General features: G+C 35.8%; 1 protein-coding gene across 7 annotated transcripts in view; it reads right to left on the bottom strand.

Annotated features, from left to right (window-relative positions):
- Positions 1-12308, bottom strand: part of ANKAR (ankyrin and armadillo repeat containing) — a 53617-nt gene that overhangs the window by 22667 nt on the left and 18642 nt on the right. For 6 of the 7 annotated variants that reach the window (XM_054699930.1, XM_054699924.1, XM_054699927.1 and 3 more), the window contains 6 exons: positions 10185-10386; positions 8194-8402; positions 5590-5694; positions 3546-3787; positions 1351-1519; positions 19-257 (listed from right to left, as the gene is read on the bottom strand). In XM_054699930.1, the coding sequence (XP_054555905.1) occupies positions 19-257; positions 1351-1519; positions 3546-3787; positions 5590-5694; positions 8194-8402; positions 10185-10386 (1166 nt within the window). The remainder of the gene's footprint in view (positions 1-18; positions 258-1350; positions 1520-3545; positions 3788-5589; positions 5695-8193; positions 8403-10184; positions 10387-12308) is intronic. The other variant, XM_054699926.1, reaches the window with a different exon arrangement.

The raw sequence follows: 12308 nt of genomic DNA, 5'->3' as shown, positions 1-12308 counted from the left end.
AAAATGAGAGTTTCCTACCTTCAGGAGTTTTAAGAGATACTTAGTTAGTGATTTTTCCAGAAATGCTTTTTGTATATTAGGGTTTTTATTTGCCAGTGATTCCACAGCCATTGCGCCCTTCAATTGGACACTAAGCTTCCCCTTGAAAAGAGCCACCAGAGGAGGGATGGCTCCTTCCATTGCCATAGCATCCTGAACTTCCCTGTTGTGACGTGCAACCTCGGCAATTGTAGCAGAAGATACAGCTTTCAGTACATCTTCAAATGAATTCAAGAACCAATTAGAGAAATCTTTTGAAAATTAAGAATATCAAAATTCAGCATATCATTAACTTCCATATTGCAAAATCATGCTTTTGAGAATAAATTTCTTTAAAAAACCCAGCAGTTTAAATTTAAGTGTTCCAGATATTTAGATTATATTGTCAAGACCCATTCTAAAATAACTACTCATCTAAGATAAATCCTAATTAGATAGAATGAGTCCAAACCTGTGTTTCTTCACTTAATATAACTGATTGCTTTAAAATAATAGGGAGGGGAGCAGCAGGCGCAGCAGGAGAGGTCTGTCGCGCTGTGTGGGACCCTCGCCGGTGGCAGGGCATCAAACCGGCACTGCAGAGGCTGCGGGGCAGCTTCGCAGCCCAGCGCTCAATAGCTAAGCTTTGAAAACAACCCAAATGTCCCAAAATAGATGACTGGATCAAGAAGATGTGGTACATATATACCATGGAAAATTACTCAGCATTCAAAAAAGATAAACACATGCAATTTGCAGCAACATGGAAGGAGCTGGAAGGGATCATGCCAGTGAAATAAGCCAGAAAGAAAAAGAAAAATACCGGATGGTCTCACTCATAGCAGGAATCTAGAAAACTTAAATAAGGGACCAGGAAAATGAATAACTATAAGAAAGAAAATATCAAAATCCACAAACAACTATGAACCGGAGACACTCTATGGGGGGTGGAAAGCGAGGAAAGGAGGGATTGGGGTCAAAATAAGGGGGTTGTAATTGTATGGGGAATATAAAAATAAAATTTAAATAAAATAATAGGGAGGGCCTCCCTGGTGGTGCAGGGGGTTAAGGTGCAGCACAATGAAGTTATCCACAGCCACTGCAGCACGAGTTCCATCCCACATGGTGCAGCAGACCTCTCTTGGCTCACCCGATGCTCCCTTTAGCAGTATAGTTCAGTCAATTTGCCTGTGCTGTTCCCCACTCTGTCTCTGGTGAATCCTCTTACTGCCCACACCTCTGGCCTTTACCCCAGTTCTTGTATGCATAAATAAATAAATCTTAAAAAACAAACAAACAAATAAATAAAATAATAGAGAGAAAGAGGCTCACCTGAATCAGAACTCAGAAAAGTTATAAGATATTGGATGCCTTTATGGTCTCTCATTGCTCTTTGATTGCTTTCATTTCCCATACATAACACCCGTATACAGCTCATCACGTTTACTAGCACATCTTCTATGTCTACCTTCAAGAGATTTATCAGAGCTGGGATTCCATTCTGAAAATAAAAAATGTAATTATAATGAAGTTTCTTTAAGATACATGCAATCTTTATTTAAGAATACATGTCTATAATCTTTCTTAAGTATCACTTAATTCGAAGAGAACGATTGCCTCTAAAGAAATGTGTCTACTGATACAGTAGTTAATATAACTTTTGAGCATATCTTATATAACATTAAGGTGAAAATTGATAAATATATTTTAAAATAGTTTCCTTTATAACAAAATAATTTGAGACTGCAAGATAACTATAATATTTGATAAATATCTAAAAAGCAAAACAACTAGAGGTTATATGACTACAGGATCCATTTAAATATATTTGCCATTGTAGATATTGCACTAGTAATTGGTAATTATATTTGTGCAATACAAAACATTATTCTTAATTAGACTGAAAATACATTTCTTCCTACTAACATGAATAATGCAAGAATATTAAGAAAGATAAACAGAAACTATCACCTCCAACTAGAATAAAAATTCCATGAAGGCTGGGATTTTGTCTGTGTCACTCAATGATACAACCCCAGCATCAAGAATAGAATCTGCCATATAAAAAAAGCTCTTAGTTTTCAATCAGTAATTGTGTGAATGAACTGAAAAAATACTACAGAAAATATATTTCAAGGTCTGAATGAATTCAAGAAAATATTTCAAAAATAAAAGAGAGGAATGTACGTGCTGAAAAGGTACAGCTTCAAGTCCTAGGAAAAATAGGTAACTAACATTGATATATAAGTCTTAGATTTTAAAGATAAAGAAAAAAAAAAGCATTGATAATACCAAAGTTTAAAAATCACAAATAATAGAATTAAGATGTAACATGTCACAACAATAAATGTAAATGAGCTATAATAAAGAAAACTGCACAACAAAGCCAAACCTAAATATATTGTATACACAGAACACATTTATATAACTCTGGGTAATTATGAGAACACTGGAGATTACAAAGTCTGAGTGATTAAGACCAATGAGCAACTAATTCTGGGGGTTCTGCACTTCTCGGATATGTTCCAAATGATGGATAACCAACCAACAAAAGATAAAATGACTCATAAAACTTTAAAAAGATGGAAAACCAAATTAAACATGAGACTACAACAAAAAGAGAGACCACAATTTCAGATAAGATAGAATTCAGATCAGAAGTATGACATTAGCCAAAATGTACATTTTATACTGCTAAATGTTATTTAGCAGTATAAATACTGCTAAATACATTTTATAATGTACATTTTATAATGCTAAATCTTATTATATCTATTAGATATATTATATCGCTATTAGATATATTACGACATTAGCAAAAATAACATGGTGAATTTTACTTGAGGAAATACAGCATGGCAAGGAATGCTTGGTGTTCAAAAATTTTTTTCATCTATTTCTTTCTGCTGCACAATTAGATTACACTGATAGCCAGAATGGTAGTGTTTGCTGTAATAAATAGCTTCTCATAAACAGCAAGCAACTGCACCCCCTAGAGTTAAGTAAACACTTAGCCTGCCTTCCATATTATCCCCGGATATAGTTTTGCCAGATAGTTTACTTGAGAAACAATCTTCCTTGGGCCTTTTTCATTCTCACCTATATAGTGGGTGTTATTAAGACTGAAACAGCTCTTTTACTAGGGCCACAGCCCAGGATTTTCATGTAGCGAGCAAGCTTGAATGGAATGGTAGCATCTCCCTCTAGACAAAGAGCAGGCTTGCTTACTTGTTGCTATCAAAAGGCCACTGGCCACTCTGTTGCCCTGTGGGACTTGGGGATAGGAGAGTCATAGAACTCTGCTGTGCTAGTTCTGAAACTGTCCTGCTCTTACTGTTTTCTTCTGGCACCCCTGAGATTGTGGCAGCCTTGCTCTTGCCATCCTCATTGTTAGGGGAGTTCTTCAATCTTAGAATTTTGTCACTGAATAATAACCTTGGTATGTATCTTTCCAGCTTCCATATGAGGGATTATTTTCAGTGAAAATGATGTTTTTTTTTAAATAATGTTTTATGACCAAAACTTACATATTTGGCAATAACATCCTTGTTTTCATGTTGAGCAATATCATAAAGGATGATAGCACAGCGAGAGTGTAGTTCAGGCTCATTAGAAACCAGCAGGTTGATGAGAGCTGGAATGCCTCCTGCCTCTACTATAGCATGCACTATCTTCTTATGGGTTGAGATATTACTCAATAACCCAACTGTTTTGCACTGTAAATTTATTTTGGAACTTTTTAATAGATTGATTAAGGCAGGAATGGTACCTGCAATCAAGAGATGAAGGAAAAACATGAATTATTTGTAACCATTTGTGGTCAACTTATCATGATAGGATTAAAAGTGTTCATGGGTTTTGCCATATAATTCTATAAAAACATTTATAAACTACAGTGCACGAATACACTTTTCTGTCTTGTCTATAATGTGGGAAGGTCTTACTGTTCATATATTTGATTCTGATTTTCATGGCACACAATCTTACAATTCCTATTGGTAACCCTAAGCCAATGAATTTTGGCTTACGTTTTTCGAAACAATGAATTTTGGCATAAGATATTTGATAAATAATGTCTTTAAGCCACCACATGGTAGAGTTCAGTTTTGGTTATTGCATCAAATTTTTGTAATCACTTGAGGATTTTATTATATTTTAGCCATTAGTTATGTAATTAGCTGAAAAAAAATAAAGTGCCAAATTTAGTAGAAAAAAGCAACATTAGCCTCATTAATTATGACTGGTTCGAAGATGCACACCATTGGGCATGATAAAAATCTCAACAGTTAAACCTGAAAGAAAAGAACACATTATAGAGTACACATGAAATGCTGGGAAATGTTATGCATATGATCAGGGCATTATTTAAGCAAAATTATTTATCTACCTGAAATGAAACCTCCCTCATTTGTTTATGGTTTACTATTTGCACACAGATCTTTTGGTGAGTCTAGGAACATACTGGGAGGCTACCGATAATAAATTTTTCATTTGTTCATTCAATCAACAAATATTATGGAGCATCTCATGTGCATTCACATTACAGTTATGGCCACTATATCAGACAATTTCCATCCTTTCCTAAAATTATACTGGACAGTGTTATTTTCAGAATAACTCTTATTAAGATAGGAATCATTTTTAAAATTTTGTTTTTCTCTCTCCAAACAACATTCTTTTAATTTCCAATTCCCTTTTCCAATCATGGCCAGCCTCACTTTGAAACTGAGACTTGTTTTTGGTGAAAAACCTTCCTTTCTCTTCTCTGCAATCAGCTTTCTGCTACCAGTAATATTCCAGATGATACCTGCCTCATCAACTTAGGGCCTGAAGCAAATATAATCACACATTAAGCAGAGCCCCACTTGATTTACAAAGCTCACTGAACAACAGTTTGAGAAACGAGGGTGTTGGCCACTCAGATATGTGGGGAAGAACATTTCAGGGAGAGGGAAGAGCCAGGGCAAAGAGCATTCTCATATGCTCAAAAGAATAGCATGGCCAGAATCTATAGGTATTTGGAATTTTTTTAAAAATAAAAGCTCTACTTTCTAGTATGTTCTTCCATATATTTAAATGAAATGGCTTGTAACTTTTGCCCAATGATTGTAATTTAATTATTTTTCTACATGGCAGCTTAGGAACCATTTTATTACTGAGGAATTTAGGTTTAGGGAAGGTAAACAATTAGCCTAAATTCTAAATGCAGAGCTAGTTTACAAATCCAGCCTGACACCATTACACCTATTTTTAACCATTAAATTGTGAAATAAATAATAGGGTTAATTTCTAAGTGAAAGAAAATGAGGTTGCATGGTTAAGTAATTTAAGATCAGTGTGAAGCTGGCAAACTTCTGGAGAAATGGAATTTATATAGTTTTTTGCTCCTGTGCAGCTTCCACATGGAAAATAGATTATCAGGTAAAGGAAGAGAACTTAGAATAAAGAAAAACAGATTTAAATCAAGTAAAACATTTCTTCCACAATTAAAAATACATTTTAAAGTAATTGACTAAATATAATATACATAAAACAATATATGCAAAAGATAGATTAAAACATTTATATCACCTGCATCCAAAATGTATTTCCAGTATCTATTATTTGCTAAGCAAATTACTTCTAAGGACATGACGGCCATCATCCTTCGCTTGTAGCTTTCACACTGCAACATTTCTGGTAAGCATTCAATAGAAAAACATGTCATAATTTCACAAAAGGGAATGGAATGGTTGGTTCTTCACCGACCAAGTGGATTCAAGGATTGAAATCACTCTCAACTACATTCATTAAATTTCCCCCTGTGCATGGCCTTCTGTGAGGACTGAACAGATTGTATAAACACATGATGGGTGAGGTTTATAATCTATTGATACATAGTATCTTTGATCTGAATGACCTGAATTAGTTGCCATATGGTCACATTTTAAATTCATTTTTGGAAATGTACACCCCTCCTCTTATCTGAAATCAGCTGTTTGTTAAAAATTGTTTAGGTTCTCAAGGATTGTATAGCAAACTACAATTGTGTCAATAAAAAGGTCATATCCATTAAATCATGTATGAGCCTTTATACATTTCCAAGGCATGAAGAAATACTTAAAAAAAATCTTGATGAACTTATACTCCAGGGAGGAGACAATATAAACATACATGCTTCCAAACAACATGTATGGTACAAGAAAAACCACATAGAAATATCCCTTCCTCATCTCCCTTATCAATCCCTGTTATAAGAAACCTGGTCTTCCTTGGCTACATCACTCTATGGTGCTGCCTTAAAATTCAGCTCTCATTCCAAGAGCTAATGCTGGAGACTAATTCATTTTTACTCTAGTGGAGACTGCAGACTGAGGAGGAAGATCTATTCCAGGCACAGAGCAAAGAAGCAGCGGTCAGATGCTCACTGGTTGTTGTGTGAGGACTTTCTGGAACAAGAGTAGCCATCAGAAGGTTTTTGTGCCTTAAGGGTATTCCTGTTAGGAGCTGTTGCTTTCAGCTATCTAGGTGAGTGCTTTCACACTACTAAAAATAACAAAATGTTCTCAGCTCTGCTAAGAAGACCAACATATAAAGAGATATATGCACACAAATGAACATTGAAAACACTTTCCAATATCTCTTGGGACTGATATACTTGGAATGTGTACTCACTACCCAGAAAATTCCAAAATCAGGGATTGAGCGTATTTTGAAACCAATTATTGGACTCCCTTGAATCAGCAGAATGCTGTTGAGAATCTTAAATATCATCTAACTTCAAATGAGTTGCTAGGAAATATATCAGTTCTCATACTCAAATTTGTGTCTTTTTTTAAATTTAGTTTTAATGTTATTAAAGCTCATGATTTAAAGGTAAAAGTTACTACAAGGCCTATAGAAAAAATATAGTTTCTTTCTCCACTCTGTATTTTTTTGAGTTAATCTCTCCAAATACAATCACTTTGGACTTTTTCCCTTTACATGATTTATATATCTCCATATCTATAAATATTTACATACATTATTACCTTTGGCTATCACAGTTTTAGAGAGCACAGTTTAACGTTATGATAAATGAGAAACTAGCTCTTTCAACACTACCCTGCGATTTTCTCTCTTTCCTCTATGCAGATATTATTCAGTTTTGCAGAGTACTACAGTTGCATCTGCTTTCTTACTTTTGTTTGTCCTAGTGGTAATCATTTCCTTATTTTATTTCACCTATTTACTTTTCTTTGTCATTATTGCTAATTCCTCCCACATTCCGCCTTTGACCTGGGCACACGCCTTCCATTCTGGGGCTTCATCTTCGAAATGCACCTTTCTTTTCTCTTCTGTGGAGCTTCCAGTCTTCTGTTTGTGAGGGAGAACTCCTGCCTCAGTACTTTTGGGTCTTTCCGGTTAGCCTCTGTAGAGCACACTCCCTACCAACTGCTCTGCCGGATCTCCAGCCTGTTGAGGATTTCCCATGTGAGTCCAAGAGGGTCCCAACTCCCAGAAAGGCCTGATATGATTTCCTTAGTCTGCTAAGCCCCAAGACTTACTTATCTATTTCCAATACTTTATTGCTGGTGTATCCTTTCCTGTAAGTTTGTTTGCTGCTGCTCTATTCCTGCTCCTGGTGGTATTATAATATTATGGGAATGCCATACAATTTTGGTGTTGTCTTTTGAGGAAGTAAAATTATACCTGCACATTCAGTTGGTCTAGTAACCCATCTTTTATAATATTTCTGGCAATACTGAATACAAATATGGAATAAAATCTTGAACAGAATTTCTTACAAAATATGAAAACAAGTGGAAAGATATTGTTGAATCTGTCCCTAAAATTAGGTGAAGAATTTTTTCCACACAAACTTTAATTTCCTCTCTCTTTCCTTTTATTTTTAAATTTGCTTTTATGATGGGTAGAAAGATGTTTGGGCTTCTGCAGAAAATTGGAAAGCAAAACTGAATATTGTCTAAAATATAGTCTGGGTCTTATTCTTTGACTTTTATTAAGAAATAAAACTGCTTTTACACACAGAAAAATATATCCATATGTCTAGTTTTAACTCAAAAACACTTATTTCATTATTTTCAAATATTTAAAGTACGATGCATGTATTATTTGCTGTATTTCAGAGTATTAATAATAGAGCTGACTAGTCAGAATATTTACTTACAAAGAGGTCATGTGTTCCATACTTACCTACCAAAGTTTTCCAAACTGGGAGTTCAGGAATATCCAGCTCTATGATATGCTTGAGAACCTTAGTATGAAAGGTTAGCACTGATAAATGAATTATATTATTTCCTTTAATATCTGTTTTTCTCCAATTAGCACCAACAGAAAATAAGTACTGAATAGTGTCCAGTGCTCCTGAGGTGGCAGCAAGTAACAATGGGGTACACTGATTCCTAAAATCAAGGAGTACATTATGGTAATCAAACACATACAGAGACAAATATACTTTTTGTAAGACTATTCAAACTATTATAAGATGTCTGATTTATGCCATCTGTTTCCCTTTCTTGCATAGTTTTGTTCTTTACATTCTACATGTAAACAAATTTGCCTCCCTGGTTTTGGCTGTTCATAGTATTTGTTCTTATCATCCCTCCCAAAGTTAACATGATGCATTAAAATTTATTATAACGTTGATCATGCAAAGATCTTTCCCTTGCAACTGTAAGAGTGAAGGAAAAACAAGGCAAATAATTTTTTAAAATTTATTTATGCATTCAAGAACTGGGGTGCAGACCAGAGATGCTGGGGGTGAGAGGATTCACCAGAGACAGAATGGAGAGCAGAACAGGCCACTCTACTGAAATACACTGCTGAGGGGAGCAGTGGGTGAGACAGGAGAGGTCTACTGCGCCATGTGGGTTAGCTCCCTGGCTGGGGATCAAATTCATGCAGCAGTGCCTGGGCCATAGATTGATAGCACTGAGACTTTAACCCCTGTGCCACCAGAGAAGCCCCCAACTAATTTCTTTGTACTTCATGTCCAGTTCTCAAATCCCAGCTTTCTTATGGTAGCAGTAATTAATAGTTTTTCTTAAAAAAAAAAAAAAAAACCCACTGTTTGCTTTTTAGCTAGTGAAGCTCTTTTTAGTTGGGCACATGACTATTCAGCTAAATATTACATTTCCTAACGTCCCTTTTGTATAGGTATGGCCAAACGACTAAATTTGGCCAATGAGATTTTAGTAGAAGTTACCTGGAAACTCCCTAAAGAAAAAAAGGAGTGTGCCCATTACTTTTCCTGTCTTTTCTCCTCAGAATACAGCCATGATAATGAGACAGGAGTTGCTATTTTATTCCAGGATATAGAAACCATATGTTAAAAAGCAGCAAGGGAAAATTTGGGTTCCTTGTACTGTCAAGTCATTATTTCAGCCTCAACCACCAATACAGACTTCATAAGAAACTACATGTTTATCTTGATTAAACTACAATATGTTTGGATATCTTTGTTTATAGCAATTTCAACTGTATCTTAACTAATCTACTGACTAGCAGTTTGAGCAAAAGCTTTCTCTGCACCTCTTGACCTCAATTTAGAGTATTAATTTCTTCACTGAATAATAATGAACAAGTTATTTGAACATGCAGACCTAACTGAATGACTATGCTTAAATCAGGTTTAGAGACTCAAAATAATAACCTTGTCTTTAGATACTAGACAAGAAGCTATACCTGCACTCTAAAGTTTGGAACACAGATAAATTGTAAAACAAAAGGGTATATGGAATGTTTCTCTATTTCAAAGTTATTTGTGTTTTTAAATTTATTTCTATCTGGATGCCACTAGATATATTTCTCCTGTTAACTGAGATCTCTCCACTTTGGTCTGGAGTCCTGGGGGTGACTTCTTGATTGTGCAGGGCAACTTTCTCCTGTCTAGTTTCGGGCTTTTTTGAGGGTACTAAGTAGTTAACCTAATAAACTGAACTATAGAACCATACCACTGGTAAAGGTTAGGGCTTATTTGTATTCCTCCAGAAAACATGCATAGATTAATAGGAGTTCCCATCCTCACAAATTCTACAGATAACTGGATGAAGAAGATAGTGACCAGAAAGGATAGCAGAGTAAGCCATTCAAATTAATGCTACCACCTTTTATTGTCAGTGTTTATTGTCAGTGTTTGGGGCAAGCATCAAAAACAGTATTTTTACAAATGCTTAATAACTCACTCAGCTGTTGCCTCGGCTTCTAGCAAAGTAGGATCCTTCCTACAGAGAGCAATGATGATACAGATATTGTCGTAGAAAGCAGCAAAATGAATTGGCATCCAGCCTCTTTTTTCGGAAAGCAGGTAATCAGCTTTGAAACAGAGTAGACAGACAGTTGTTTCTAATGAGCAAGCCTGAGCAGCCAAATGGAGAGGAGTTGGACCTAAAATAGATTGGCAGTTACTTCAGTGGTCAAAGATCTGACATTCCTAAAAATACATGCCTTTTTGTTATCCAACTGCAGAACTTTATGTTATATGATATAAAAGCAACAAAATAAGTGCTGTAAGGATTAGTTTAGATAATTGCATTTAATTTTTTTTTTTTTTAGAGGCATGTGGTTTTTTTTATTATTATTTATTTATTTGTTTGTTTGTTTATACAAGCACTGGGTACACTCAGAAGCACGGGAGGGTGAGAGAATTCACCAGAGCCAGAGCAGGGAGCAGAGCAGGCAGAAGGACTGAAGTACACTGCTGAGGGGAGCAGCGGGCCGCAGGAGAGGTCTGCGTGCCATATGGGACCCTCCTCCAGTGGCCGGGGAGCAGCCGGGGATCGAACTGGCGCCGCAGAGGCCTCGGGCAGCTTCGCAACCCGGCGCTCAACCGCTGTGCCACTGGGGAGGCCCAGATAATTGCATTTATTTTTTTATTTAACTCAGGATGCCTGACCACTAAAAATCAATACCTTATAAGAAAAATAACACTGAAAATTCTAAATATTTGAAAAAGTAGGAAATGTGTAAAATAGTCTTAGTTTTCTAAATAAAAGTCTTATAAAGTAATCTATTTTTTGTTTAAATTTTCTATTTTATTCAAATGTTTTATAGTAGGAGATAAAATCCTTCAAAATTGTAAAAAAAATAAAATTCCCCACAAAAGGCTGCTATGTCTACTAAATCCAGTGGGTTTTTTTTAATTCTTGTCTTTCTTCTCAACAGTAAGTTAACCACTTCTTCCTCTTTAAAATAGTTTCTTCCCTTGATTTTTTGTGATATCACACCCTTCTATTTTTCTCCTGTCTTTCTGGTTACTTACTTATTTGCAGTCTTTTTTGGGATATCTTTATTCTCCTAATGTCCAAATGAACCTTAAACCTTTACCTGGGGCTTTTTTATTTTCTCAGTGACTTCATTTACTGTCTCTAAGCTGATGACTCCCAATATTATGTTTCTACATCTGGTTTTGTCTCTGAACTCCAGAACTTTCTCTCAATATCTCACTAGGCATTTCCACATATCACCTTAAACATACCATCTTCAACATTGAACTAACTTTTCCTCCAAACCTGTTTCTCTTAAATCAGTGAAGGATATCATCATGGCAGTTCTACAAACTAGAAACCTGGAAGGCTCCTTGGCACCTCCCTATCATTTTATGCTCATAACCAGTTCATGACCAAATCTAATATCTCTGGAACTTACCTTTACCGTCACCAATGCTTTTCTCTGAGCTATAATCACTTCCCAACTGATATGCCCATCTTATTTTTGCCTTCTTCCATCTATGTTTTCAAAATATAAATCTGATATTTTTGTTTATTTGCTTGTCAAAACTCTTCAGTGATTTCTCAAGGCCATTTGATCCTGTGTATAGTAAATGGATCCACTGGTTCCAATTTAACCTGCATACCTCTCCACCCCCAAAATCTACAACATACATACCTTGTTGTCTTAATTCAGGCCTTCTTGCCGCTCCTCAAATGTAGAGTGCCGAACACATATCCCAGGTAGCCCAAGAAGGTATTGGTCTATTCCTGTGCCATTATCAACAGTGCCCTTTCATGTGGCCCTGGTTTACAGGATGAGCTATTCAGCCACTCTGGGCTATGCCTGCTGTCTGCAAGCTTCTTTCTCCAAACACTTCCCTGACCAGAGTCTAGTTAACTCTCATTCATTGCTCAGTGACAATGGTATTTTCTCAGTGAAACACTTTCTCCCATCTCAGAAAATTCCAATGGCCACCTGCCTGCTTTAGTAGTTTAAGCTCTATATCACAGCCTTTAATAATCTATAACATTGGACCCAAATCCATTTACTTAAAATTATTGCTTAGCCTTCCCATTTATGGTCCAGCATGTTAAAGT

Source organism: Talpa occidentalis, unplaced genomic scaffold, assembly GCF_014898055.3.
Source record: "Talpa occidentalis isolate TD23 unplaced genomic scaffold, MPIMG_talOcc4v2.1 talOcc4.3, whole genome shotgun sequence".
Classification (NCBI taxonomy): domain Eukaryota; kingdom Metazoa; phylum Chordata; class Mammalia; order Eulipotyphla; family Talpidae; genus Talpa; species Talpa occidentalis.
Note: the sequence above shows the minus strand (reverse complement) of the source record. Positions and strands in the feature narration are given on the sequence as shown.